Source organism: Centroberyx gerrardi, chromosome 11 (assembly GCF_048128805.1).
Source record: "Centroberyx gerrardi isolate f3 chromosome 11, fCenGer3.hap1.cur.20231027, whole genome shotgun sequence".
Taxonomy (NCBI): domain Eukaryota; kingdom Metazoa; phylum Chordata; class Actinopteri; order Beryciformes; family Berycidae; genus Centroberyx; species Centroberyx gerrardi.
In genome coordinates, this window is record NC_136007.1 from 27,031,966 (window position 1) to 27,055,299 (window position 23,334).

Below are 23,334 nucleotides of genomic sequence, written 5' to 3' on the forward strand. Positions count from 1 at the left end.
GGGTGCAGGACAACATATGTTGATATTGCTGGCACCTAAAGGATAGAAAACAAGAGACATTGCTCTAAGAGCCTCTGCAGCAAAGTATGGATTTCTGTGAGCTTGACACCACTGCTGAAACACACACTATTTGCATGAGTGGAGCCCTTTCATGGATGATGCATGAGCATTCTGAATAATACTGATGATATTAAAATTGTTCCTTACAGGGTTCAGCACCACTGATTCCATAATTATAGCCTGAATCACCAGATTTCTCCTTAAAGTTACAATGAAATTAAACATTATTTGCTAATTTTCCATGCCAAAATATACACCTATTTAACAATAAATGCCCAAAGTTACAAAAAAAACTATTTTCTTGTATTTTTATATCAAAATTCTGTTACTTTTACTTCCTGGAAAACAGTGTATGTTTAGTGGTGACCTCATCATGTACCAGCAGGCGTAAATAAAAATTCCAACCAATAACTTCATAGATATTTGAGCCCCTCCCATCAAATAAAACTGCCTTTCTCTCCCTAACTGATATCCCATTGGTTGAATGATGCCTCCCTGCGTTATGCCCCACCCCAATATTCTGTTTCAACAGGAAACAATAAGGAAGATGCTCTCAAAATGCTGTTTCAGTGTGACTTTAAGTCTGAGTTACCATGTCCTTTCACAATGTGAAACACCAGGATTCCTCGACGCAACTTATGATTTTCAAAGATAGAATGATAGTTGATTTCTCTTGACATGTGAGGGCTGAATTAGCTCCACTAGGGAAAACACAGCTACAGATATTATTCATGCTAGCAACGACTCTGTGCTAGTCTTGAACAGCTGTGCTTGTTAGTGCACAGCTGCACTATATGGAATCAAATCAAAAGCAAATGCTTATCTGAAAGAAAAACAAAAAACAAACAAACATTTTTATCTGCATGAATGCATGCTGGCCTCCTCTATTTTTGATATGATTTTTTTTCTACCAGAGAAGTAAGTGTAACTGACCTCTGTTCATTGTGTAAAGCCAGAGGGCGCTACACCATACAAGCCTACGCTAACATGAAATACCTGTGGCAGAAGAAGAAAAGAAAAAATCAAGTGAAGCACATTATCTCAGACTCCGATGGTTTCTTTATCTTATTTAAGTTCAGCTGTTGGTGAGTCCACATTCTTCGGTGACCAGAATAACGAACATATACTTCATCTTATTTGCCTTGTCAAAAAAAAGTTCATTTAATTCAAATGTTTTAGCTAGCACCATAGCCTACACAGCCAACATTCTGACAAAAGTCTTCATTAGGGGGGTGCTGCAGGCTGTGTAGGTATTTGCTAGCTAAAACCTTTGGGTTAAATGAACTAGGCCTTATTTTAGTCTAGCATTAATGTGCTTCCCCAACTAAAACAATTTTGTTAAGGTTTTGGTTATGGTTAAAAAAGAAAAACTTCAGCTGAAAATTAAAAATTCACTCACAGTATCAAAATTCTTCACGAGTTGGGAATTGAACCTGGGTCACCAGAGTCCAAGGAAAAAATATAACCCCAACTTTCACCCTCTTACTTTCCACTGCACTGTTTCATTGTCAATCTACAGCCTGTTTCTAGTTCTGTCTCCTAATCCGATGGTGGTGGGGAAACATATTTCTGTCATTTTTCATGCATGGAGTACATTATTAGCATTCAAGATATCGTGCTCATGTCACAAAATTCCATGAGACCAGGCTGGATCATATACTTTTGACAGTTTTTTCTTGCCTCACACAGTAATAGTGTACCTTGCCAAAGTTTTCCCTTATCCCAGTAGAGATTGGATCTTGTCTCATAGCATGGGAAATGACACTACCATTACTGTGGAAGGGATAAATGCGCACTGCAGAATATAGCACTGCAGAATATAGCCCTGCAGCCCTCTTCAAGTTGTACAACCCATTGGAAGCCCGGCAGATTCGCCCTCTTGTGGGGAGGGTGGAGACATCTCTGTGAACACAATGAGGGACTGTGGAGGCAGAGCAGTTTTTATATGTGAAAGATGAGTTACATGCTTTTTATTGTCACCTTTGTTGTCTTCATGAAAACAAAAATTTACACATATTTATACACCAACACTTTTTTTGCACATTGCAGAACAGAAAAATTGCAGAACAGGAAAAACTGATGAGTCTGTTATATTCAATTTCTGATCTTATTTCCATTAAAATAGCAAAATAAAATGTCATTAAGTCCTGCTTTCACCCGGCTTGATGGAATATGCATATGCAACCACTGGGAGACCCTGAGGAAAAAGATTAGGATGCATTGGTATACATCAGTGTGAAACTGTGAGGAGAGACTCTGTGTTCACTGTTCAGATTACAATGTGTTCCCTGTTCAAAGTCAGAAATATCAAGTGCAGTGCTATGTTATCACTTACAGCCCGAGAATCTGTTGCGGCTCTGAAAAAACAATGATAGCTGACAGGTCCTTTGTTTAGACTAAGCTAAGACTTTAACACTGATGAAACTACAGTTGTCTGCTGTTATGAAGTTCTCTGCAGGAACCTGTTTATGGTAATTCAATTCCCTTGGTTTTCCTTCCCATGACCAGCCATTTACACATCACAAATAGCCAGTGGGAAGCTATATGTTCACATATAAGGTACACAGCACTCAGGCTTTTGCCAAAGTGGACCTGAGTGCTATGGTTTGACAATGTCAATCTCTCTGTGTATGCAAGGTGATGAAAACTCCCAAAATGCTGTCTTTGACCTGTATGGTTGCCATGTTCCATGGAGTAAGATGCTCTCCAACTGATAAGACCCACATCATCTAACCATTAGGCATATAGAGTGATGAAATAGTGAAAAATGAATGAAAAGAGCTCTGGGCAATTGAGGTGGTGGAGCACTCTAGATGGCTATCAGTCTGCAGTGAAACGATGTACTATATGCCATCTCCAGGTCTTGACCAAGACTTTTGTAATTACAATTCAGCCCGGATTAGCTAAATCCTTAAAAATAAGAAATGAGCATTCCCTGAACTCTCCGCGCTCAATTCTTAAACAGCTCTCCAAGTTAAATATCAGAGCAGCGAAGGAATGAGTTCAAATGTCTTGAGGTGCTTAGAGTCACTACTTGCCAGTAGTTCCTATCTACAACACATTGGTGGATTAAAGGATGTCTTGTTGGATAAACACTCTTGGATACCTCTTGGACAATAGATTGAGAATCAAAGCCAAAGAGAATGTGGCAGCAAGCTTTTGAAGAACTGATGAAAACCTTAAAGATGAACGCCAAAAACAAAGAACATTCTTGATTGCACTTGAGATGTGTAAGGTAAGGGCAGATATATAATCATTTTTCTTTCAGATTACACTTAACCTGTACTCAGATGAGCTCAAGCAACAAAATACAGTGTTCTTTAACTTTCAGACAAGACATGATCTGTTATGAGAACTGATGATACACTGCAGGACAGAATGCTGACAAGGTTGACCATAGAAGCAATACTCTTACAGGTATATAAATATAGTGTCAAACTTGTTTTTCAATAATAGTCCTATGTGTCTGAAGGAGGTAAAATATAGGTGAATTTTCAATTGGAAAGAAAGAGGAACAGAACAAGTGGCCCTTTTGTTTTCTATTTGACCTAAATTCAGAGGTTTGGTCTGAACTGCCATTGCCATGTCCTTTCTATCTCATATTCCATAATCACAGGAGTCCCTGTCTGTCCTCTGGTTCTCACTGCGTCCAAACTGTCCCATATACTGCGGTCCATATGGAAGATGGGACGCCGAGGACCGGCTAATCCCTTGAAAGTCTGTGAACTTTGCTTTCTTTTGCTTTGCCCTCTCTCTGCGGGGTCCTGTGACCAGGAATCAAAGTTTGGGGATCAGGTAGGAGGCCGGCAGCGGCCCGCAGCCCCGCCGAGCAGATCGCCTGCTGCTGTGCTGACGGAGGACTGGCGCACACAAAGCATGAAAAGCGTGGATTCCCGGGGCCAAGGGCACCGCCCGATGGGCTCTGCGCTCCCCGGCCGGCCGGGGAGAAAGGAACGGCTCAGTCAGCAAGCCAGGGCCACTGGAGCGATGAAAAGATAATTCTCCCCCCCACCGCCGCGGACCTCATGCGGCGTCAAACCATTTGTGAGCAGTGACAGAGCCAGATTGGGCCGAAAGGATATGAGTGGGAAACTTCAAAACCTGCTCATGTTTCTGCGGACGTGAAAGGATTTGTATAACACATTCAGATTTGATGGACTTTCCCATGTTCGCTCCGGACAGCCCTTTTTTGTTGACATGTTCAAATAATGAATCTCTTATGTGTTGGATCCCTTTTTCCCCCCTGCTCCCGAGTCCTGTTTCTAGTCGTCGGGTAGGGATGCTGTGCGGACCATTCCATCACCTGTCCCGAGCATATGGAGAACCGCTGACTCGCCGGCTTCCAGGAACCAGGGTGAGTAGTAATAGCGCTAGTGGAGCTCTGAGTCTGACTTTTTTTTACCTCAAACTACCCTGAACAACACCTCATCTCCTGTACTGCAATGCTAACCAGAAACCTGTTATGGTGCAATTACTCCTTTAATTTAGCAGTTTCCTCACAACTGCGGCTCTTATCTGTGACTGACAAGCATCTCGGGACGATTATCTGATAAGGGGTTTTCACAAGACAATGAGATCTGCAAACCAGATAAAGCCATTATACTTTAGAAATGACAGTGGTTATCGGCGCATTGTCCTGTATAATTTCTTAGAACTTTGATGCCAGGGCTGCAGGTGTTTGAAGATAATATTTTCTGACATTTGTCTGTTTTGATGCTGCCTGATAGGCATATCAAAGACGTTCCTCTGAAGTCAAAACTATAATGAGATTATTTTGGGAAAATCTTTTCTTCTGACTTCAACTCAGCAACAGAAGATTATCTACAGATTTTCTGAGCAAAATGAATTAAAAATATGATTGTTTTCATTCTCTGTTTTCCCACCTTCGAAGTTTAAAGTTTTATTTTCAAAAGTGACACTTAATTTTACGGATTAAGTGCATAGGCTGGATTTCTCATCAAGTGCAAATACTTGCTCTCTTTCAGGTGCTGAAATGGAACATATATTTTTGATTCTTTTACTGTTTAGTAAGGCAATATCAGTTGGAGCTCAATTCAATGGATACAACTGTGACGCCAACTTTCACAGCCGCTTCCCTGGTGAGGAACTCAAAGAAAACATGGATTTATCATTTTTGTTTCATAATCACTGGCTGGAATTTAAGTGCATAAGTGCATTTAAGCATGTATCTTTATTTAGAAAACATTTCCACAAGCTAACTACATCATCTTCCTAAGAGGAGATTCTAGATTCTCGAGCTCATGATCTAATTTGATTGGAACAAGAGTTGGGTGGGTACATTTTGGTCCGTAACCCTAGACTTGGGCTACTTTACTGGAACTGGTTTTCCTCCTCAAAACTCACTTTTAGAGAGAAAACTTGAATTTAAGCCCATAATGTAGACTTGAATTACAACTCAGCATTAACATTAACTCATTAAGACACATTCAAACTTAGTGTCTTGACCTCAGAATAGAAAATACTTTAATATCTTTGGAAGAAATTACCTTGTGACTTATTGATGCGTGAGGGTGCAGTAATAACCATGTGAATGTGTGTGTGTGTGTGTGTGTGTGTGTGTGTGTTTGTCTCTGGCAGCGGAGAGGGACATTAGTGTGTACTGTGGGGTGCAGACCATCACCCTCAAAATCAACTTCTGCCCCGTCCTCTTCTCCGGCTACACCGACACCGACCTGGCCCTCAACGGTCGCCATGGGGATGCCCACTGCCGCGGCTTCATCAATAACAACACCTTCCCCACCGTCGTGCTCTTTAGCATCAGCCTGGCAACACTGGAGGCCTGTGGCAATTCCCTAGTGGTATGAAGGAGGGAATCATACAATTTAATATGTCAATGTAGTAATGGCTTTGCAGATTTTTTTCAAGGTTAGCATCACAAATAGCTACTGTGGATGATTTAGCTGTTAAGCGGTAATGCTGTTTTAAGAGAGTCAAAAGTCCACAAATCTTCAACCTAGATGTATTAACTGGGGTTCGACTGATATGAAGCCTATAGCTTATATTTTGTACCAATATTCAATATCTTCACAGACTGCCGTTACTAACGCTGTTGCGCCCGCTATTGTTATTGCTCTCTCTACCTACACATAAAACCAACCGCTGGATCAACCATATGCAACAAGTCCAGGCGAGTTCTTTGGGGGTTGTTGTAGCCTAAGGCATTCTGGGAAATGTGGGAAATCACTAACTGAAGTAGAAATAGACAAGGCAGGTTGAGGGAAAGTGGATACACCAGAAAGGTAAACACTTCATCACAAAACAACTCCTGGAATGCATTGGCCATCACAGATTGATGATATATGACAGTGCAAGGGGATCCAAGGGGGGATTTTTCCTTAAGGCAGGGTGAGGCAGGTTTCACTGCAGGTTTTACAGACTGTTGAGTAAAGTCCTCCCACACCACACTGGAGTTATTTCTCTGGTCAGACATCTTATAAAAATAAGAATAACGATAATAGCATGAATTAGTCTATCCCTAGTATTAACTGCATTACCTAAACTCTAACTGAACCTAATTTCCCCTGAGAGTGATATTTAAATTTAGTAAAAAAATATTCTCTTTAGTGCATTTTGCTGTGAGTCAGTCAATGTTTTGCCTATGCCAGGCAACCACAGTGATGTCACTTTTATTTTGAAAATGACACACGTCATACTTCTGACATTTGTACAAACTACAGCAATGTGATCCACTTTGATTTTTTAGCAAAATAGATCATTTTGCTTGCAGTTATTGATACAAGGGTCAGAAAAAACCCTTAATTCCCAGGGCTGCTAATATCAGAGGTGGACTGCTCATGAACTCATGTTGAGGCACACATTTTAAATGCAAATGCTCTCCCAAAGTGACATGTAAATTAGTAAAATATTCAAATTCATGTTGGGTGATATTTTTAAACTTTAAATGCCTTCTTGTTATGGCAGTGCCATTAAAACATTAATTTTAAGCCACTTATTATCCAAATTTCCTTGTTATGCAGCATAACATTTCAAATCATTGGAAACCTTGTTTTCTTGAGTGCTGTAGACAAAACCTTGATTATTCCAATATAATTTTAGTTTAAAGGGTTAAGAATGGGCAACATTTTGTGTTGCAATTCAGAAGTGAGGCAAGCATTAATGGCAATGACATTTACCTTTACTCCTCAAAACTATGCAAACTTGTACAGTGAAATGTCACAAAGTCCTAAATGATTGTCTGTAATTACCTGTAAAAGTAATATATGATGAAATCCAACTGACACAATGGGGTCAGACTATGGCCTGTCTGAAACCTTTTAAAATGGGACAGCCACCTCAAAAGCTCCTAGAACAAAGATCAGATCTGTAGCTGTCTAGTTCACAGTATGCATGCTTTAATGTTGACAAGCTGTGTTCATCCTGCATGGGAACGAGGTCCGGTAATCTTTATCTTAGCGGAGGGGCTGCAGTGCGATACTAGTCAGGATAATGATGTCTGTTCATGGAAAAGTAATTTCTAAAGAGGGAGAATTTAAAGTGGATCTTTTGCTGAGGTGGCTTTCTCTTTCCCCGCTCGTTTTGCTGAGTGATGAGTTGGATTGAGCGGGACACTTTCTTGAGGGTCCGTTCTCAGATAAGGACGGACTGAGCTGGGGATTAGCAAAGTGCATTAGTATGCTCAATAGTATGGGTGATGTTATCGAGCCTCGTCCGGTCTGCCCGGGGGAAGATAACGGTTGTTGGGAGGAGGAGTATTACCCACGCCGATGTGGCTTGTTTGCAGGTCTCCACAGCTCATGGACCCAACGCTTACGGGAACCTGTCGCTGGTGCAGATTGGGAACATATCGGGGTACATTGACACGCCGGATCCCCCCAACATCATCAGCTACCTGCCAGGTCTGCTGTACAAGTTCAGCTGCAGTTACCCACTGGAGTACCTGGTCAACAACACCCAGCTGGCCTCGTAAGTCACATCGGCAAGGTCACTTTCTCTTTAAAAGCGGCTTGAAAGTGTTGTTTTAACTGCTCTAGGAAGGCCAGTGGGTTTTGTGGGTCTAAGAGAAGGCCAATAGAAGGGGGGTAAATATAATTATAGCTATTATTTCCTTGTGTGACTATTATTATTCTATTGGGTAAAATATGAACCTGTTACTACATTATCCTGAGAACTGATGTATGCATATTTATAATGAATACTGTGGATCATTACTGAGCAGTATCAGTGAGTAGAACAAAATGTTTACAGAATGTCTGAACATATTGAACTAAAGAAATGCATGCAGATGTCCACATCATGCAAATGTTACTTAAAATATTAGATATAACTCAGGCTCTAAAATCTTTTTGTCAACTTAAATCTTTTTTTTTATCTTTATTAAAGGTCGGCTGCTGCAATCTCAGTGAAGGAAAGCAATGGTACTTTTGTCAGCACATTGAATCTGCTGCTTTACAACGTAAGTTTACATCACTCAGGTCTAAATATTGTTAAATATTAATTAAGTCAGCCAGCATCACAGAGTGTAAAGATGCTCTGCAGTCAGTCAGTTGTACAGCATCTGCAGTTGCAACGTTACTAAGAATAGGAATGATCCATCTACAAGGCTGGGAAGAAACCAAAGGCTCAGAAACCCTTTGTATGCTGCTCAGGCAGCCAACAAATTACCTTTAATCCTGTAATTGGAGCAGATTATACTCAATTTACCCTCAGTTCATTTCAGAAGTTACGGTAACGTCACTTGCCGATTTGAATCAAATACAAGTAAATGGGGTGCTATGGAAACCAGATGATGGATATGCTGCAATTCATAAATTGCAGCTAAATTGAACAAATCTCCTGCGACAAGATAATGGGAAATAGCCCCAAAATGTGAAAAACATGCTGAAATGCCTTTGTCGTTTATGTGGATGCACAGGACTCGTCGTACGTCCAGCAGCTGGCCATCCCCATGGCTGGACTCACTCTGAAGACTCGGGTGTTTGCAGCTGTAAAGGCCTCCAACCTGGATAGGAGGTATTTCATCAACATCTAGCTATTAAATCTGAATGATTCACCAGCAGATCGTGTTGTGTTTACACCAAAATTACAGTGTGCAGCCAGTCACAGTAGGTTTGCTGATCTAGGATTCTTCATCAAATCCCTTTAACCATCTTATCCATTATCATCTGAAAGGCAAAATTTACCCCACATTTGTGCCTTCTAGCTACTTTTACAGTCTTCTGCAAAGTTGTGGAATTTTTCAATGCAAACAATACAGTTATTGAAACTTGATAACAATCCAGTGATAAATAAAATAAAGTACAATGTAATAAACCCACACCCATATTGAGTGTGCCATTTCTGCACAGAGTAAAACAATAAGTGGGGCAGTACAAGATGACACATTGTGCAGTAAGAATAATGCTAACGGCCTACATTTAGGTGAAGCCAGATTCTACTATGTAAAACAAAAATCTCTTTACACTACTATCTACAGTAGGGATAAGAACACAAAAAAAGAAAAAGAACACAGTTACAAATAGGGCTTTGACAATCTATAAATACACTTGTCACATAAGAAGGATGAGGCTGTTAACTGTGTCACTTTGTTCACCTGAGAAGGATCTTTGTGTCTTATGGCCAGCTGGTCCTGTTATTGATGACCCATGGAGCACAGGGCTGCAGTATTGAGACTGCAATGTGAAAATCTTGGTCTTGTCTCAGGCTTAAACTTGTCTTGGTCTTGATCTTGGAGATATTTTTCTGTTACGTCTCAGAAACCCTGCCCCAGACCAACACTAATAATTTCAGAATGTTATATGAATATCACATGATGCATGGTGCATGATGCCATTGTTCCTCATCTGTAATGCCTTCTCTGCTGGAAGAACAATTTCTGAACACAGGGTTCCCACTGTGGTCCTGATGTAAAATCCCATGACTTTTCCATATCTAAGTCGGAGCGAACAGTCTGGTTTCCCCTACAGTCAGGCTGAGAACCATCATCTAATGCAATGAATATGCAAAATAAGTTGGAAAATATATTCTGCTATATTCCTGTAAAGTGACCCAATTGTTAAATTCCCTAACTTCCTCACAGAATTTATCAAGTTCCCTGTCCCTGTCTGGAACAGATATCCCTAAATTCCATGATACTCCAGGAATTCAATGATCAGTGGGAACCCTGTTAACATTTCTGAGAGATTGCTCGCATTTTGTTATTGGCTGTTATTTGTTTTTGGCTACTAATTACTCTTGACTTGCTCCAGTGTCTGACTTAAGTTGGACCCAACCCCACTTTGGTGTCGGACATGACTGTATGTAGTCATTTAATGTGGTCATTTAAACTTGGCTATAGGCTGAACAGTGGGTGTGGGAGAGACTTTGCCATGAATGGAGGGTGTAAACAACATGGATATGGTGATCTTAAAGCACACCGACTTTTTGGGAGTTTGACCATTGATCACATTACCCAGTATGTGAGAGGATTGGTACCAAAATCATGTCTGTGTCTCCACTAGATAGTTCTGTCCGGTGCGCATGCTAACACTTTAGCATACAGTATGTTAAGTAGCCTAATCGTAGGCGATTAGCATTAACCAAAGTATGAAGATAAACCTTTTAAAAATCCAAAATTGGTATTGGTTAGTAATCTGTGGCTTGTAGATTCATAACTTCTAAAAACAAAATCTCAATCTTCATCATTAGAGAAGTCTGTTACAAATCAACAGCGCAAAAAACTTTAGCTGTCTGGCTAACTTCACTCACTTCCTGTGTAAACAAAACAACTTACGCTCGAAGTCTCATGGGAAAATATATCTGGCATTGAAAGTAGTTCCAAAGAGTGCATTCTTTTTGTCTATTTTATCAATCTCCTAAACAAGCCTGGCAGGTTAAGACGCATGTAATTAAAATTAACTAACCATCTAGCCTTAGAGCTGCTACAAGTCCTCATTTTCTCACTTTTAAGATCTGGCTATCTACTGGAGACACAGAGATGATTTTGGTGCCAATCCTCTTGTCAGATATTGGGTAAAGTGACCAATGGGCCAGACTCCCAAAAAGTCAGTGTAGTTCTTTAACTATACATGATCACATTGACTTTAAAGACCTTGACCTCTGGCTTTTTGAAACCCTTCATATAAAATAGATGGAACGTTCTCATGGACTACTGCTACACCACTCCCTCCGGAAACCCTAATGATGACCTCCGCTATGACCTTTTCTTTAGGTAACCGTGATTTTTGAAAACTTTGATTCGTTTTCAATGTTGATGTTGCTCTTGCTCTCCGTTCTGATAACACTCTCCAAATTTCCCCCCCTGAGCTAGCTGTGACAAAGACCCCCAGACCACTGTCTTTGAGAACGGGAAGAGCCAAATGGGCCGCTTTGCCTTTGAAGTATTCCGCTTTGTAAAGCACAAGAACCAGAAGATGTCCACCGTCTTCCTGCACTGCGTTACCAAGCTGTGTCGAGCAGATGACTGCCCAATGCTCATGCCGGTGAGGCTAACATAGGGCGCTTACACACTGACTGGACACAGGATAACACAGAAAACCTACATCGAGACATCATTCATATCTCAATTGTCTCACGCCTTAGGAATCTTTCTTAAACCTTTCATCTTCGTCTCCCCTGCATGACTGAAGCGCATTTAATAGATAAAATCCATAGTCCAGGGAGTCCAGCTTTCACCTGGATTCACCTGCTCAGTCTATTTCATGGAAAAAGCAGGTGATCCTAATATTTTGTGTATGCTTTAAAGAGTAACTAAACCCCAAAGCCAGATCTGTATAAAGCCTGACATTCACTAGTAAAAAGCATGCCACTGAAATGGCTAATGAATAGCCATTTTGACTCGTAATTGACTTGTAATTGATTGTGTATTATTATGTGTATTGGTAAATGTCCTATTGGCTGATCTTTGGTGCCAGGTGATGTCACCTTCTATAGAGTACAACAGGTGGTGATGTCACGTGGTACCAAAGATCAGCCAATTGCAGATATCATCTATTTACCATTAGATGTCAGGCTTCTCACAGATTTGGGTTTGGGGTTTAGTTACTCTTTAAGACATTTACCAATACACATAATAATACACAATCAATTACAAGTCAATTACGAGTCAAAATGGCTATTCATTAGTTTCTAGTCATTACCAACTAAAATGAGCACCCAATTATTTACAGTCAAAATGGACATTATTCCAAAAATCTGGTCTGATTACCTGTTGAAAAGTAATCCTTGACCGATTTCTGGGGACTGAAGTTCATCAGTAACTCATTCTAATTTTTTTTTTTTTTTACCATTCACCAACTGCTGGCATTCTTATCAGGTATATTTTTTGCCTTCAGTCCTGCCAACCTGCTGACACAACTTCAGCGCATGCTAAAATGGAAACAGATTGTGTCTACCGACTATCCTATCATGAAAAATTGGGACACATCACGTGTTACATTCTGATATGATAGCAAAAATGCATGTCTGCATTCATCTCTCTCTATTTTCTTTTTTCTTTTTAGATCTGTGGCAGCAGAAAAAAGAGAGACGTCTCAGAGGGGAAGGAATCAACGGGCGCATCTGGAAATGCCGTCATTACCGCCGGTCCTATCATCACTCGGAGTGGTATGGTTTGATAACATTCCTCCTCTTTCATCCCATCTTCTCAGTCTATTCCCCCTAACTTTCTCACTCCAACCCCCCTCTATCCTGAGCAACTCTTAGACTTCATCCACACAGCATTGATTTTTTTCTGGGGAGCATTTCTCTCTCAACTCCAACCTGAAACTCAATACTTACAGTTCGGCACCAGAAGCTCTCTTAATCCCTTTTTTTTAAACTGTGTCCATGCACAATACACACTCCATGCTTCTACTCTGCTTTGCTTTCAAAAATTTTCACCAGTTGGTTAAATTTAAGATGATGCTAAATCATTAGTCACCTATAATACCAGATTGGATATAACATATAATGTAATATATAAATCTTTAGTCTTGATGCTGACATGAGGACCAGTGGTGTGAATTTACCTGGTTGACCTAGATAGTCTACTGTAGCAGCTTTTCAACACCCGCCTGAGGGCATCCTGTTGAGTCATGTACTGTAAGAGAAATCAGTCAATGTGCCATTGCACAGTGTAGTTTATGTACTGTACTGTTTATAATACATTGTACCCTTAAACAACCTTAACTGTGTTTTACAGATGAAACACCAACCAACAACTCACAACTGGGTAAGTCTTTGCATTCAGTCCAGATTCTGCAGACATTAAATTATATGGGATGACTTTTTAAAATACAGTGTTACTGTCTAGTAATATGAAGACTTGGGAACCATTTCAATGAACAGAAGCCTTGAAATTAAAGGAGAAATCCACCCTCAGATCCCCTTACACTGTGACGTATCACCAGTCTGTGATTTTCAATGCAAGTTATTTTGTGATGAAGTGTTGTTTACCGTTTTGTTGTACCCACTTTCCCTCAACCTGCCTTGTTTACTTCTGCTTCAGTCTTGTGGCTGCATTGTATTCTGGTCTATTGAGGCTACTGTGGGTGGAGAAATTGGTCTCTCTGCCTCTTCTGTGATGGATTTCTCCCTGTGTGATTGTTGTCGGTGCAAAACAGTGGCTCTAGAAAGAAGCCAAAACCTGATGTTTACCATTGATGGTTTAGATCGCTGTTTTTAACAGTGTTTCAGGGTGGATTTTTCCTTTAATGTGTACTGAATAATATTGCACTCACATTACATATTGCATAGAAAGATCAATGCAACATGAGACTGGGTTGTTTCTTTGTGTTGTTGCTGCTCTAGCCCAGCTGAACGCTCCGGTATTTCGGATGAACACGGTGACCAGCGCGCTCATCTCAGGCGTGATCATTCTGGGCGTCGTGAGCGTGTGCTTCTTCGTCTTCTCCCTCACCCTCCTCAAAGGCAAAAGCGCTCCGGCCAACGCCCTGTCCGGGGTTCGCAACCCAGCCTTCAACTGAGCGCCCGCACCAAGCCCGCCAAGAACACCCTTCACAACCATTTACAACGCACGCTTAGCGAGGGGCGAACAAATGGGGTTACATGATGTTTGTGTATGTATTCATTTTAAAGGAGAAAAAAAGCTGAAAGTTGATTTAGGTACATGTTAACAGCTCTGTACAATGTGCATTAGCGTAGAACTAGAGGAGGACTTTTTATGTGTGTTGTACTGTACTTATTTTTTGTTCCAACCCTGTGACAGGCCAGACTATTGTCTTTCTGCATGTGATAATTCATCATGCAGATTTAACCCACATAGCTGGGACACACGTAACTTAATTCAATACCTCAGCTATACAGCTTTCAATTGCAGGGTGTAGGATCAATTACAAGATATACATAGTAGTGTGTAAACGGCTGGTCAAACTCGCACGTCTTGTTTAGCGGCCAAAACGCTAGCAGGAGCCCTTTAATGGAAATATGACAACTGCTTTTGAGAATGAAAGGGGCTCTATAAAATATTCTGTTCCATAATTGAAGTTTGAGATAACAAAAAGCCTCAGGCATGGATGTCAAGTTGTTAAGAGACCAGTATGCTTAAGGGTTTCTTGACTTAAAATCTAACTTTAAAATTGTATTGATATAATTATTCGAATTAATCTTTAATTTATTACTGTTGCTACTCATTAGAAGGGTAGTAGTATGATTAATAAATTGATAGGCAAGTCTCTGTTCTACTTAAATATGTAGCTCACTTTAGACAATATGCAGTTGGCACTAAACTTGTTTGTCAAGTTGCAGTTGTGTGTGTACCCCGTGTACTGGCATATTACTCTCCCGATGTGTGTTTTCGTAAAATGCCATGATACTCTACTCTTAAATGATGTACAAAGCATGTGCATATTGCAAATATTGCACTTTTACCTGTGATTAAAGCTTGCCCAGTGGTGTGTTTCTAAACAAACAGTAAACTGATTGAATTTCCTTTCTAACTGGAGGATTTCAGTCGTATTTTCCGCAACCTTCAAATTTTGTGCAGCGTTGAGTGGAATCCTTTGGACTGGAGAGGTCAAGGCTAAGTAGATGAGATAATGTAGAGTTTTATCTACCAGTGACTCACAAATGACACACTCTCACCATACCAAAAACCCCTGTTGAGATAAAAGGTGCGCAGCTGGTGAGCTCAAGCTAAGACACCCCACTAGTAGTTAAATCATCCATTTGAGGTAACAGTCCAAAGACTGAATCAGTTGGCTGTTGAATGTTGCCGCCAATATCACAGTGAGATCTGATCATCTTGAATGAATGAATGAAACATTTATTGCCCCTCGGGGAATTTGCTTTGCTTGCCCCCATTGAAAACGTATAAATCTTTTATGAGATTTCAGTCTTACTTTTGAGTTACGCACTGATAAGGAACCTGTTTTGGCAGAGGGGGGAGGAGTGAAAGTGAGTGGCATTCAATTCCGGCACATGCTTCATGCGTGTATCTGATAATACAGTACATACCAGTCTGGAAAAGCCAGGCAATAGCGTTCAGTTTCTATGTGCTAATGAAACACTTGCTCCCCGTCACGTTGTGGCAGGTCCCGAGTTGAGAAAGCCACCGACTGACACAAGGAGATTAGATTAAATCCCCCTACATTATAACTGAATAATCTGGTGGCCTTTCTCCCTCAGTCACAAGGTGTTCTTCTGTGTCAAGTTGCAATTCCCTAGTCTACACCTCTTTGACAAATTGCTGACGGAGATGGACAGAAACAAATGCGCTCAACTGCATGGTTCATGTCGAACAGGACAGGAGAGGGAGGTGCAATTTGTTCCCAGGAGGAAGAAGGGTTTTAGATTCTGTTTTCAATGTTCTTCGTTTATTGTGAAAGGTAACCCATCTCCACCCATATTCTGCATAGTGTGCCATGGTGTATCAAACTATCTCATAAAATGGGTGTGGAGGTTTAATAATTTGCCTATACACAACTCTCAGATACAAATAACGGTTGGGTAACATGCGGCTGGAACTTGTACCGCCGGTTCATCTAATATGGATAAGTGTCGAAATCAAAATGGATCTGGTTGAATTAAACATGCTTGTTTAAGTTACAAATGAATAAATGTTAAAATCGACTGAATTGTTTACACGGTGGAGGGCTTTCTCATTGGTTATATTGTCACTAGCTTGCTATTTGGCTAGAGTTATACATGGTAAGTGATGCTATTTGCTGTCCCCAAGAAATATCACTTCATATACACCAGAAGAAGTGAGTTCCAAAGGGATGCAAACATATGGATGAGTGTCAATTACCGCTACCTGGTTGTTGCTGCTCACTGTTCTCAAAATGTGTCTTTACATATCTCATACTACAAGTGCCCTGCAGAATTTGTGCTGACAAAATGGGACACCTAAATCAAGCTTAAAGTTGTGTAGTGTGCACACGGCTATATAGAACATCGTATTACCATACTGTGAATTCCTGTTCAAAGAAATAACATCCTTTTGTGGGAAGCAACAGTGCAAAGTAGAGATGATGTCTGATGTTTAATTCAAACCTTCTTTTAACTAACTCACACATCACTTCAAGCTGTGGACCCACAAAACTTCAGAGCCATCTGCAAAGTTAGAGGCTCTCTAATGGTAGACAGCAGAACTTAATTGACCTGTATGTCAGTGGTTCTCCGCTATGTGCCGTCAAACCCCAGGTTTTCATTACAACCGAGCACTTTAGCAGCTGATTTCACTGATTTGCACAAATGGAGAGGGGGAACTAATCAGTGAAATGAGCTGATCTACTGACTCATTGTTGAGAACCACTGTTGTAGGCCCATGAAATGTGTGGCAGGGTGCCATGCTGGTTAATGGTCTTCTATTGGCAAGCAGCTCTGAATTATCCGTTGCTGGTAGAAAGGATGCAGTGTCCTTCAGGGTATGGATAAAGGTCTTGTCCAGTCCTCTGATAGGTTTCTTCCAGCTGGGTCCTTGCTGTTGAATCGGGTCTATTAATGTGCAGTGCAGTGTCCCTGGTCCTGCTCCCTTGCTGCATCACTGTAAATGGAGGTGATGTAGCAAGCAAGATGGCCGACAGCTCACTTCATAGCCCTACAGTAATTGATTATGATTATGTGGAGGTCTTTGCATGTTTAGGGGGCACAGACAAATCTGGTGGGGCCCCTGGGCGAAGTTATGCCGCAAAGTACTACTAGTCTCCATTGCAGGTATTTTCTTAGTGTCAATGCAGACCGTGACACCATGCATTGTTTTGGTTAATCTGCTGGAAAGGTCACATATGTAAGGTTGTCAATCAAAGAGCTCCACCCAGTGATTATTTTCCAAGAAGAGAAATAAAGAGTCAAATTGCTCATTGTGTTGTCTCACGTTGTTCTTTATGTAAACTGAAGCATTCACGTGTCTGACATTTTTGGGGGATTGAAGCGGAGACATCCAATCTGAAAAATTCCAGGTGCAAATAACAGTGACATGTCAATTAAATTAGATGTAAATGAAATTACCATTAGATACTGTGGTGGAAGTTTTCTGTAATAAAGAGACTTGGAGAAGAGAAGTTGTCTTTCTGTCATCTTTATTGCTTGCAAGCAAGGCACAACGTTCACCCAACAAGTGTGTGAATCAAAGAGCGAAACTCAAAACTCAAACTGGTGGAGAATGGAAAATTACTGAAGACAGAGACAGCATTCAACTGAGAAATGTTATCATGCTTGATACATGATGAATAGAATGGCCAGGTTCCGGAGATAAAAGATTTCCAGTGCAAACAAGGACCAATTCAACTAGCCACTGTCTTGTCTGTCTCAGGTCAGGTCAAAGGCATGAGAGATGTGCTGAACAGCAGTTTGTAAATTTCCACACAGAGATGAGCTCTCATAATAATACAAAGAGAGTACAGTACAGATATTAAAGACATATACAATAGTATAATAGTGTAATTTCCTCCACAGATACCATACCAAAACATGTTTTTTTTATTATTATTATTTTGTGATGCAGTATTTGTATTTACATGGTGAAATCAATGTCCAAGATTTTATGGACCCATCAACTTAACCACATGTTATGTAGAGCTAATTTAAAGATTATACTGATTATACTTATATGTGTTTGCTTCATTTTCTTGGTGAAAGACAGTTTTAAAAAAAGACTACTGCTGGATGTAAATGAAATACGGTACCAAAGAAGTTAGCAATTTGCATGGGCTATTACTGGCAATGACATTGGGTTAATATTTGTGAACTAATGTTATTACAACCTCAAGCAGCTACATTGACGAAGATTAGGAGACTGACTTTGCTGAATCAAAGAATATCTTGGAGTTTTTTGCAAGCTTTTGTAAAGTTACAAGCCCTCTCTGCACCCTGCATCCACTTTGTAAGCTAGTTTTCAAACTGTTTTTTTTTTTTGTTATTGGTTGTTTTGGCGACATCTTTGGTGCTAAGCCTTCATTGCTATTGAGTTTTTGCACTGCACATTACTCACACTATTTATTCCAAACAAAAGGGAAATCTAAAACGCATCACTTCCTGTGCGGCAGAGGATTTTTCCCAGGAAAGAGCTACCAGGCACCGAGTAGAACAGACAATGTAAAAGCTTTCATGAACTGGCTATTGGTTGAATCACTGTTGTGTTATATCAGTCAGCGATAGAGAGTAGAAAAACAGACATTTATTTATATGAAAATGGCGTGGATTACTCGTTTTTTTTTCAACTTTATGTTTATTGAGCAAAGTTAAACAAACACACATTCCAGTTGTTACAACATTTTCCTTTTAAATTCTACTAAATAAAAATCCAAAACTTGTAATCTGTGTAGATTTCCATTACTTCCCTGTCCCTGTCCCCATTTTCCGTCATTTCCCCAACCCCATCAACTATTTATGCTCAACTCTGTCATCATTCATTCTCTCGACCAACCAGTCTGCATGCCACCTTCACCTCTACTTTCATCCACACACTTATTCAAACACACACCCCTACACATGCACATCTTCATCTCTACCCTCATCCCCTACCCTCCGCCTCCTCATCAACTCATCACTTCTATCTATGGGACAGGACCATCCAGAAACAGTGTGTTTATAAAACCATTAATTACCCAATGAAAACAAAAAATAGAGAGAACAACAAAACAGGCACAACAAACAAAAAATAAGTAACATACACACCAAAAATAATATAAAAACCATAATACTGACATTAGCAGCCGCAATTACCCATCACATCACCAGAAAGCTACTTGCAATATAAATTGATGAAACGCAAAAGTTTTCCACGCATGACTAGCTCCATGCCTCCTCCATCACTTCTAGCCAAGGTGACCATCGGTCTGTGAATTGCAGTCTCAGCATGAAAGTTATTTTTTCCATTGTGTAAATTCCTTTAACTACTGACTGCCATGTGTCATAGGTTGGAGGGTCTTTCTTAAGCCAACTCAATGTTATTGCTTTCTTGGCTGCTGCAAGAAGTACATGCAGTAAGTATATCTTTTTCCTGCTCATCACTGCTTCTGGGATGGCCCCAAGGATGACCAGCAATGGGTCCCTGGGTAGTTGAAAACCAAATATTTTATCAAGTAAATCAAATATCTCCCTCCAAAAGTTATCCAAGAAGGGGCACTTCCAAAATATATGTGTATGGTTTGCAGACTCCTCTCCACATTTCCTCCAACATGCACTCGTTTGACTGGGGTCTATTTTGGAAAGGATGTGAGGGGTTCTAAAGAATCTGTTAACTATTTTCCACTGGAACTCTCTCCATAAGTTTGCATTAGTGACTTTATGAATTTCTGAAGAAATATTTTCCCAAACATCCTCACTAATTTCTAACTCAAGCTCCCCTTCCCATTTTTGTTTAATATGTAGGGTGTTTTCTTGTTTCATACTAGATAATGCTCTATATAGAATGGATATTGGTCTCTTTGAGTGCTTTCTGTTTTGAATCTTTATCAAGTATTGTTCAATAGGGGAATCAGATTTCTTAAGGTTATTCCAATTTGGATGTTTGAGCAAAAAACTTCTTATCTGAAGATATCTAAAAATATCTGATCTTGGCAGGTTAAATTCATTAGTCAACTGTTCAAATGTTTTTAATTCCTGATCCTCAATGAGCTGGTGGACAAAACTAAGATTTAGGTGTCTCCATCTTTTGTATCCCGCGTCCAATTTTAGGGGTATAAAACCTTTTAGATGAGCAATACTTGACAAAACCGATACATCACTAAGGAGACCAAAAGTCCGCTGTCTCTCCATGCTATAAGAGTCATTTTTGACCATCTACCCAAGGTCTCTTCTAGGGCTTTATCCTCAGTGAATGGAGCATTTGATAAGGGCATTGGAGTACAGACTGACTTCTCAATCTCCAGCCACCTCTGTGTCCACCCTGTCCGAAATCCAGATGGTCAATGCCCTTAGTTGACAAGCCAACCAGTAGTGCCTAAGGTGAGGGAGTCCCCACCCTCCTTGTTGTTTAGATAACTGTAGAACTTTGTATCTTACATGCGGGCACCTTCCCTGCCAAATAAACCTGGAGATGAGGCGATCTAAAATTGTAAACATATTTTTCGGTGGTGTGAGAGGCAGAGTTTGAAAAAGAAATAGCAGCCTAGGCAGCACATTCATCCTAATACTCTCTATTCTACCTGAAAGAGTAAGGGGTAGCACAGCCCACCTGTTAAGATCAGCAGATATCTTATCAATTAATTTATTATAGTTTGCCTTATATAACTTATCTAAGTCTTGTGGTATAGTGGTGCCCAAGTATGTAATACCTTCCTTAGGCCACTTATACGAGAATGATGCTCTCATCTGGTGCATGATAAGTGAGTTCAGAGCCAAAGCTTCTGTTTTATTAACATTGACTTTATATCCTGAAAGTTTTCCAAATTTGGCTAAGCAATCCATCAGTCTTGGGACTGAACTTAGAGGATCCGATATATATAAACTAAAACGTCATCCGCGTATAGAGAAATTTTATGGATTTCGTTGCCAATTTCTATCCCTTTGAAAAGTGCCTCATCTCGTATCACCTGTGCCAATGGTTCGATGATTAACGCAAAAAGGAGCGGTGATAGTGGGCACCCCTGGTGTGTTCCTCTACCCAGACCAAAAGATTGAGACATATGTCCATTAACTCTGATCATGCTTTGCGGGGCAGTGTACAGTAGCTGTATCCATCTGATGAAGTTTGGGCCAAATCCAAATGTATCTAAGGTTTTAAATAGAAACGGCCAGGATACGCTGTCAAATGCTTTTTCAGCGTCAACCGCTAATGCCATGCAGGGATCTGGGTAATTGCTACTATGCTCCATAACATTAAGCAGTCTGCGGATGTTATCTGGCAGATGGCGACCGACTATAAAGCCTGTCTGGTCTGGATGTATTAAAGTATTAATAACCGATCCCACTCGTTTAGCTAGTATAGAAGTTAGCAATTTACAGTCTGTATTTAAAAGTGCAATTGGCCTGTAGGAGGCGCAATCTGTGGGATCTTTATGTTCTTTAGGTATCACCGAGATTATTGCTTCCTTCCAGGCCAGCTCTCCTTTCTCAAGAGCATGAGAGTATGCTCTCTCCAAGATTGGGCTGATGAGATCAATAAAGATCTTATAAAATTCATTAGGTTATCCATCTGTACCCGGACTTTTATTCTCTTTATCTTCAATTTCCTCTTTAGTTATCGGTCTGTCTATAAACTCAGATGAAATAGCATCTATTGTGGATTACTAGTTTAAATCTTAATGAGCTAAACAGTCTGATGCTAGCACTAAGCTAGTTTGTCTTGTTTAATGTGAATGCACGCTATCAATTTGTTATTTGTTTGTTGCAAAATGCCTCTATAAAAATGCCTTTCATGGTTAACTTACCATGCTTATTCACTTACTTAGAGCAGATGGTGTGATATGTTCCTATGCCCCGTGTGTACTGGGGCCAAGCTTGAGTAACACACAAGTTGCAATTTGTTAAACTATTAACTACAACTATTAATACATTTTATTGGCAAATTAAAATGTATTAATAGTTAGTAATAAAATTCCTTCCAAATTTGCCCAGAATATTTTCCATGTATTAGCATCTAATAGAGAAGGGAGCCTCATGCACTGTTGAATTACACATCTCACAACACACTGTATGCATTGAACAATGGTGTAGGTTGGTCTGAATTAGCAGAAAAATGGTCAAAATGAGTAAGAAACTCAATAACATCTGTGTTTTCCTTTTGCTCGAGAATTTTATGGAGATTTTTCCCTTTTCCATTAAGAACAAAGAGCATTCAGTCAGCCAAACCATTCCTCACCCAAAGTACACTAGACCACTCAAAATGCTTCCCCTTGTTAAAAGACCCTGCTTGCTTACTGTGATCGGTTGGAAAAAACATACAGTGGAAGGTATCCACCCCCACAACACAAACACAGATTCAGTACAGCCTTTTCAAATTGCCTCCCAGGTGTTCTGGTGACATTGACAGAAAGCAAAGCATTATGGACCCATAGTTGTGTAACAAGGCTAACCAACGGGCAACTGTAAACCACTTTTTGATTTCTTTGCCAAATTAGATTTCATAAAGGAAATCTAATGAGAGCAGCCCACGTGTAAGGAAGCACAAACTTTCTGTCTAAATTTACATTCATATTGAATCAACACTCAGCACTCAAAGCAATACTTCTCTCACTGTTCAAACTGCTTTTGTTGTTGTACCTCACACGGCTGCAAAAGACATTGATGAACCACTGGCTAAACCTTTGTAAAGGTTAAAATCTTCTGTCCAATGTCAAAACGGCACCCACGTGCAATACCTGTAGCATCCTCTGGCGATGGAACTGTCTCGCAGGATCGTCTCTGGGTCATGATAAAGGCTATTGGCATGATTGTTAAAAGTACAGACTCTCCCCTAAAAAGGGCATCAAAGTATTGTCTACGACCCCAAGGGCTTCAACACTCATGAAGTCTCATGTTAGCATTCTAAGGGAATCTATATTGTACAGAGAAGTCACACAAGAACCATGCCATTGTTTCTGATCCCTCGCTAAAGACTCAGGGTGTGTCGGGTTTCATTAATTACCCTTAAGGTATGGTCCATGGTACTCCCAATACAATAGATTTGTTCCCATACAGTGAAGTTGAGGGGGACACGCCAAACTATACTGACCTCGTTTCTGTCCAATCCTAAGAAGGAGGGCTAGCTATAAAAGCAGCCCCCTGCATCCCCATGCATTATAACAAGCAGGAGACAAGCAGGGAAAGGGGAAGCAGGAGTGGGACAGTTCAGGTGGGTGTCTTCCAAGGTAACAACAATCTTCAGTCAAAACATCTGCAGATGCTTCAGTTTCTTTTGACGCACTTTGAGAT

The 23,334-nt window shown here is 40.3% G+C and overlaps 1 protein-coding gene across 2 annotated transcripts; it reads left to right on the forward strand.

Moving 5' to 3' along the window:
• Positions 1-5,044: 5,044 nt before the first annotated feature.
• zpld1a (zona pellucida-like domain containing 1a) lies at positions 5,045-14,003 on the forward strand. 2 transcript variants are annotated; one of them, XM_071924873.1, is made up of 10 exons: positions 5,045-5,159; positions 5,659-5,879; positions 7,823-8,004; positions 8,422-8,494; positions 8,954-9,051; positions 11,168-11,248; positions 11,348-11,519; positions 12,540-12,642; positions 13,220-13,249; positions 13,828-14,003. In XM_071924873.1, exons 1-10 carry the CDS (start codon positions 5,054-5,056, stop codon positions 14,001-14,003), a joined length of 1,242 nt encoding a protein of 413 aa, XP_071780974.1. In that variant the 5' UTR covers positions 5,045-5,053. The 2 variants fall into 2 exon arrangements, with proteins under 2 accessions (XP_071780974.1, XP_078142911.1); XM_078286785.1 differs by lacking the exon at positions 11,168-11,248 and having other exon boundaries at positions 5,054-5,159.
• Positions 14,004-23,334: the final 9,331 nt, after the last annotated feature.

Coding starts and splice junctions, on each gene's coding strand:
- zpld1a (XM_071924873.1), top strand. CDS start 5,054: ATGGAACATATATTTTTGATTCTTTTACTGTTTAGTAAGGCAATATCA. Junction 11,249..11,347: donor CGCTATGACCTTTTCTTTAG/GTAACCGTGATT, acceptor CCCCTGAGCTAG/CTGTGACAAAGACCCCCAGA. Junction 11,520..12,539: donor ACTGCCCAATGCTCATGCCG/GTGAGGCTAACA, acceptor TTTTCTTTTTAG/ATCTGTGGCAGCAGAAAAAA.